Source organism: Gossypium hirsutum, chromosome D02 (assembly GCF_007990345.1).
Source record: "Gossypium hirsutum isolate 1008001.06 chromosome D02, Gossypium_hirsutum_v2.1, whole genome shotgun sequence".
NCBI classification, from domain to species: Eukaryota; Viridiplantae; Streptophyta; class Magnoliopsida; order Malvales; family Malvaceae; genus Gossypium; species Gossypium hirsutum.
The window spans coordinates 28228946-28235636 of NC_053438.1; the positions used below are offsets into that span (position 1 = coordinate 28228946).

General features: G+C 31.6%; 1 protein-coding gene across 1 annotated transcript; it reads left to right on the top strand.

Annotated features, from left to right (window-relative positions):
• Positions 1-1203: 1203 nt before the first annotated feature.
• Positions 1204-4530, top strand: LOC107943697 (patellin-4). The gene is made up of 4 exons (XM_016877479.2): positions 1204-2397; positions 2474-2598; positions 2683-2827; positions 2900-4530. The coding sequence occupies exons 1-4, from the start codon at positions 1531-1533 to the stop codon at positions 3164-3166; spliced, it is 1404 nt and encodes a 467-aa protein (XP_016732968.2). The 5' UTR covers positions 1204-1530; the 3' UTR covers positions 3167-4530.
• Positions 4531-6691: the final 2161 nt, after the last annotated feature.

Sequence of the window (6691 nt, forward strand, 5' to 3'; positions counted from 1 at the left end):
TTTCTTAAATGTTAAACAAATGAATGTTCTTTTAAATTTTTATTACACGAGTTTTAGACTAATTCATTTTTGAGGAAATTAGAATGCTGTGCCCTAACGCATTGGGTGTGACATTTTCTTTCTCCGAAATGATAAGGGTCTTAATAAGTAGCGTTTTTAAGTTTTTGCTAAGGATTATATTTTTCAAATTTTCGACATAAAGACACTAATTAATTAACTAGGTACCAATTTTGGGCGTTACGAGGGTGCTAATCCTTACTCGTACGTAACCGACTCCCGGATCTGTTTTTCTAAAACTCGTAGACCAAAGCCCTTTTTTTAGGTGATCCAATCACACCTCAATAAAAGATTAGTGGCGACTCCCAATTTTCATTTTTTAAAGTCGACAACCTAAAATTTTTGTTTTTCAAAAAAATGTTTTCGACAATATGAATGCTTGATGAAATTAAATGTCTGTAAATTAATTTATAAACTCCGGTAATGCTTTATAGCCCTATTCTGGCGATGGATACGGGTTCGGGGTGTTACAGCTTTTTTAAGAATTTTGGAAGAAATATTTGTGTGAAAAAAATAGGAGGGGGGTTTATATTTTTTTTACCATTGGACACCCTAACGGTCAAAATTTTAAATGACTGTTGGGAGTCAAAAACACGGGTGAAAATGCGTTCCTAAGGGAACGCTTTTGCCATGTCAGCAAAACTCGTCCACGTCAACACGTTTTTTGCTGACATGGCAAAAGCGCTATTACGTTGACGCGTTTTAGTGTTTTCGGTCCATTTCGATAAATAATAAATAAAGTGACTCATTTTCATAAATAAAGTAGGAAATGAGCCTTTCTTAGTAAAATGGTCGAAATATATTTTTCATACTTTTTAAAATCTGTAAACAGAATTGACTAGAGAGTTTTTAAATAATATTATATATTTTTGTAAGTATAAATATTATCTTTACAAAATAAATTTTTTATAAAAGAAAATATGATTTATTTTGTTTTCAAAATTTATATTTTTGAAAAAGAGTTGAAAATATAAATTTTATATAAAAATAAAATAATTTTTTAAAAATATCATCACGCAGTGGTAGATATTTATTCGACCACATAAAAAATAATATTATTATAGAAAACTTAACGCGATTTGAAAGAAAAAAAAAGGAATATTAAAGGTAAATATAAGAGTGAATTAGTTGAGTAGGGATTTAATTTGGATGGAAAGAAAAACATGAATATTGTAATGTAATGACAAGTTAAGTTGTCCAACTTCATGCTCCTTACAAGCTAGCAAAACCCTGGGGAAAGATTCCCAACGGCTCCTCTTCTCTGTGGTGGTTCCAGATATGTTACCGTTGGTGGTCCCTTCCCTTTTTAAACTTTCAACGCTACAAATTCTCTATAATATAACCGTTGCTCCCTTTTTCTAACGTTTCAAAACTACTTAAAAGTTTGGTTTTGCTGTCTCTTTTTCTTCACATTCTATTTCTTTTTTCATTTTCTTCTTCGGGTTTTGTTTCAGCTCCCAGTTTACACCATCCATGGCGGTTGAGGATTCTATCGCTCAAGAACAGCCCAGCAAGGTTGCTCAAGAGAATGGGAAAGTTTTTCTCAGCGAGCCAACGGCTGTTGAGAAGAGCTCTTCATACAGGGAAGAAAGCGATTTTCTATCTGATCTCCAAGACTTTGAGAAGAAGGCTCTGTTTGAACTCAAAACCCAGCTCGAAGAAGCCATTCTTGGAAACTGCTTGTTAAAGAAAGAAGATCAACCCGAAAAGAATGATGGGAATGTGATGAAAGCTGAAAAAGGTGATGAGGAAGATCAACCAGAAGATGCGGGTGAGGAGAAAGCAACCCAACAATGCGAAGAGAAGAAATTTGAAGAAATAAATAATATCCTTTGCCTTTGGGGAGTCCCTCTTTTGCCTAGCAAAGGTAGAGAGGCTACTGATGTAATCTTGTTGAAGTTCTTGAGAGCTAGGGAGTTCAAGGTCAACGATGCGTTTGAGATGCTTAAGAATACTTTGCAGTGGAGGAAGGATGGCAACATTGATTCAGTGTTGGAGGAGGAGTTTGGGGCTGAGCTAGGGTCCGCCGCTTACATGAATGGAATTGATAAGGAGGGCCATCCCGTCTGTTACAACATCTATGGAGTGTTTGAGGATGAAGAGCTTTATAAGAAGACATTCGGGACGGACGAGAATGGCAGGCACTTTTTAAGATGGAGATTTCAGTTGATGGAAAAGGGTATTCAAAAGCTTGACTTGAGGCCCGGTGGTGTCACTTCTTTGCTTCAAATCAATGATCTAAAGAACTCTCCTGGACCCTCAAGGAAAGAACTAAGGATTGCCATGAAACAAGCTGTGGGAGCCTTACAAGACAATTATCCTGAATATGTAGCAAGAAATGTAAGTTTCTCATTCAATATACATATCTGATTTGAGAGTTTAAACTGTGCTTGATATCTGGGAACTCTTGTTATAGATCTTCATAAACGTTCCATTCTGGTTCTATGCCCTCAATGCACTATTATCTCCTTTCCTAACGCAAAGATCTAAGAGCAAGTTCGTGGTGGCTCGCCCAGCAAAGGTCACTGACACCCTTCTCAAGTAAGCATTCCATATCTTTAATCCTTGGTTATTTCTCAGCTGGTGCTGAGTTGTGGAAGACTGATGGCAATTTGATTCTTGAAGGTACATTCCTGCTGAAGAAGTCCCAGTGCAGTACGGTGGCTTCAAGAGAGAAAATGATTTTGAGTTCAGTGACCAAGATGCTGCTGTTTCAGAAATTAGTATCAAGGCAGGATCAACCGTGACCATTGAGATACCTGCCGAAGAGGTACTTCACTAACGTTACAATCAAATCAATTCTTTTGTATTGTATGCCTAAATGATTGAGTGTGACTGACAGGTTGGAAGCACATCGATCTGGGAACTGATGGTTTTGAATTGGGAAGTAAACTACAAGGCGGAATTTGTACCATTTGACCAGGGGTCATACACCATTATAGTCCAGAAGAGCAAGAAGATGGTGTCACAGTCTCTAGAAGCAGGTCCCATCCGCAACACCTTCATCAATAATGAATCTGGAAAGCTAATTCTCACTATTGACAACACTTCCAGCAAGAAGAAGAGACTTCTTTACCGCTACAAGACCAAAAAGAGTTCATCTTTATAAGATTCCGTTTGTTTCACTAAAAATGACTTTCGAAAAATGATTCCTAAAAATTAATTTATTTTTTTAAAAAAGTTAATATTTTTTTATATTTAGATGAATCTTTGAAAATAAAATTATAGAAACTAAATTGTAAATTGTAAATTGTTTCACTGAAAATGACTTTCGGAAAATGATTCTTAGAAAATGACTTACTTTTTTAAAAAAAGTTAATATTTTTTTATATTTAGATGAATCTGTGTAAAATATTTTCTTTTATTTGGCAGGTTCTTTAAAAATATTTCATAAAAGTCGCTTTCAATTAAACAAATATACATTTGAGATTTTTTTTAATTTTTTCATTATTTAATTGAGTTTATTTTATATCTATAATTTTATATTTTACATTGTTTTTACATATATTAATAATATTTTGTTAAATTTAGGTTCATTGCAACGATTATTTTTTTAGTTACATGACTGCCAACTGAGTATTTTTTTTATTTAAAAAAGTGACTTTAACAAAATTGACAAAAAAAATTAATAATGTCAGCAGTTGGACTTGATTTTCAAATCTGAAAAGTAAAGGGACTAAATTCTTGAAAATAAAAGTATAGAAACTAAATTGTAAATTTGTGAAGAGTAGACTTATGACATATTTTAACATTTATACTACAAAACATTTATTATTAATATATTTATAATTGAAATAAATATTTAGTATTAAATATTAATATGATATTTTCAATATATGTGAATAATATTATTTAAAATTATTATTTTTAAAATTTACTATTGAAATAAAATTTAAATATTAAATAATTTATTAAAAATAATAAATTATATTAATTATATTAATAATTTATTATATGACTAAATATAAATAATTAAATACGTATGTTTAATAATATTAAAAATATATAATATTTTATATTAATATTTTAAATATTTTTAAAAATAAAAATAAAATTTATTATCAATATAATAATATTAAACTTGATTTAAGTTAATTTTTATATAAAAGTAAAATTATCTATTGATGAGCTCTTTTCCGGAAAATGACTTACCCTTTTGAAAAGGGTAAGTCATTTTACAAGGTAAAAGACTTATTTTCCATTGACCTATAAGTCACTTTTCGTTGACCAAGCTGTTTTCTGTGAAACAAACACAAGAAAATGCAGAAAACATTTTCCGTAAAACCACAAATGGACCCTAAGATACAAAATCACAAACTATATACAAGTTTTTTTCTTCCTTTGTTTCTATTGGGTTGGAGATGGAGTTGAGCATAGAGAAACTAAAGCTTCATTCTTTATGCGGGATGAATGTCATCTTGTTCTTTTTATGTGCTGTATCTATCGAGAATACATATATTTTCTTTGTTGATATTTAAGGTTGCTAAGGTGGAAGATCACGGTTAGAGTCAACACTTTACTAAAAGATTATTGGACCGGAGTAAATATATAGACTTTCAAGCTAAATTTGAATCGGTTAAAAAATGATGCCCCATACATATTTCTTCGCTCAATCTATTTTCTTATTATTTTATCAATGTGCTCTTTTTACACATTGATGTCAAGTTTTTAATGGGCACTCAATGATTTCTCGTATCACGATCGATCATTCTGAACGGATACATAACAATATACATGTGTAAGCTTTATCGTCTGTGATAAAGGAATCTTGAGGAACTCGTATGGACTTTATAGATGGTGAATTGTACTTGAAGACCTACAAACCCTATTTAGTATTGCAACTAGCGCCAACATAAAGTACCATACCTGAAGAGCTAACAATTGGTATACGACAACTCACTTGAGTTGACACCCTTGTGGAAAGTGCTCGGGGTGTGGTTCCAGATTGACCACCCAGAGCTCTTGTTGAAGTAGTTGTATGTTGAACTTCCTCTCATCATCGTAGAACCTCTAGCAGTATCAGAGGCAAGCTCTTAGAAAGAAACTCTTCCCGATTTCAGCAGGCCTTGCCCTTTAGCCATAGCGGACCTCTCGATTCTTTTGGTTGGTCCTACTGGCTCTTATCCTGGTCTTCTTGTACTGGCGGTGGCAATGGAAGTAGGGCAAGCATGACAAGTGCATAAAAGAAAGTAAGAGGATCAACGTATAAATCATGATTGGTGGGTTTTATGAGGCAATTAGGCCATATTAGTTAAGTGGACAGTCATGGCATGTTTATTAAAGAAATCTAAGTTAAATTAAAAAGGTTAATTAAGTAATTTAGTAAATATTAACATAAAAAAAAGAAAAACAAATTACCATCTTCTTCATTTTTCTTTTGGAACCGAAAACACCATTGTTGGGGGTAGGAAAGAATCAGCCAAGCTTCATTCTTCATGCATGTGAACTAAGCTCGTTTTTAATAAATTTTATATTTTTGAGGTCGTTGTAGACCTGGCTAGCCTAGGGATTATTTTGAAATTCTATCAAAGTTTTGAAAAGTTATCATTGTCGTTTTTAAAGGTTGTTTTGGATGTTAATGGTTGAGTTTGAAGCTTGGTGTTGAAATAGGACTATTTTGTAAAGTAAATTTGGATAGTTTTGAGTTTAGAGACTAAAATGTTAATATATTGAAATTGGCATGAATTTTTTTATATAACTTGGGATTTGTTAAGGGAATATATTGAATTCGGCTCTAATTTTTTTGGTTTAACTGTGAAAAATATGTAAGTTTTGATTTTAGGGATTAAATTGAATAAAAATATAAAAAGTTTGGAGAAATATTGTAAAATGTTAATTGTTAATTGTGTTGACAATATAAGGTATTTGGAATTTGTTAATTGTGTTAAATTATTATATAGATCAAGAAACAAATCAACCAATCGATAAATGCAAAAAAGGAAAAACTGTGGATTAGTTCTTGGTGTGGTGTTTGTTGTTGTTTTGTTTAGGTAAGTTCATATTAGATTCCTTTTGATTAATAATTTATATTTGTATTACATATATAATATGTGTTGGCATGATTTGGTTTAAAATAAACATTGAAATTGATATTGAAGTACTGCATTGTAAAATGTAGTAATTATATGTGTTTGGAATGAATTGAAAGGTGATATGGAATGTAAATTGTCATGTAGAATATAAGTTCATGTTATAAAATGGAATGAATAAGAGAATGGAATAAAGGCCCATGTGAATACAAATGATATGTCATTAGGGATTATCACACACTATATGCTGGTGTTTATTTATATTATCAAGTACTATGTATCGGTGACTTTATATTATCAGGTACTTTGTAGTGCACTATGTGCCGGTGTTTACATTTATCAAGTACTCTGTACCGATGATGGATACCATATGTAACGACTCAATAGTCATAGGTGTCGAAAAATGCATTTTCGAGACTCTGTTACCGTAAATCAAATAAATATTTACGAAGCTAGTTGTGTGGTTAATTTGGTTAGGTGAATTTGTATGAATTAAGAGTAATTATGTCATTACCTTAAAATGAGGCAGCATAAGTGAATATTATTATAAAATTTTAAAGTTAAAAAGTATATATTATATAATATTAAAACTTAGTATAAATTAT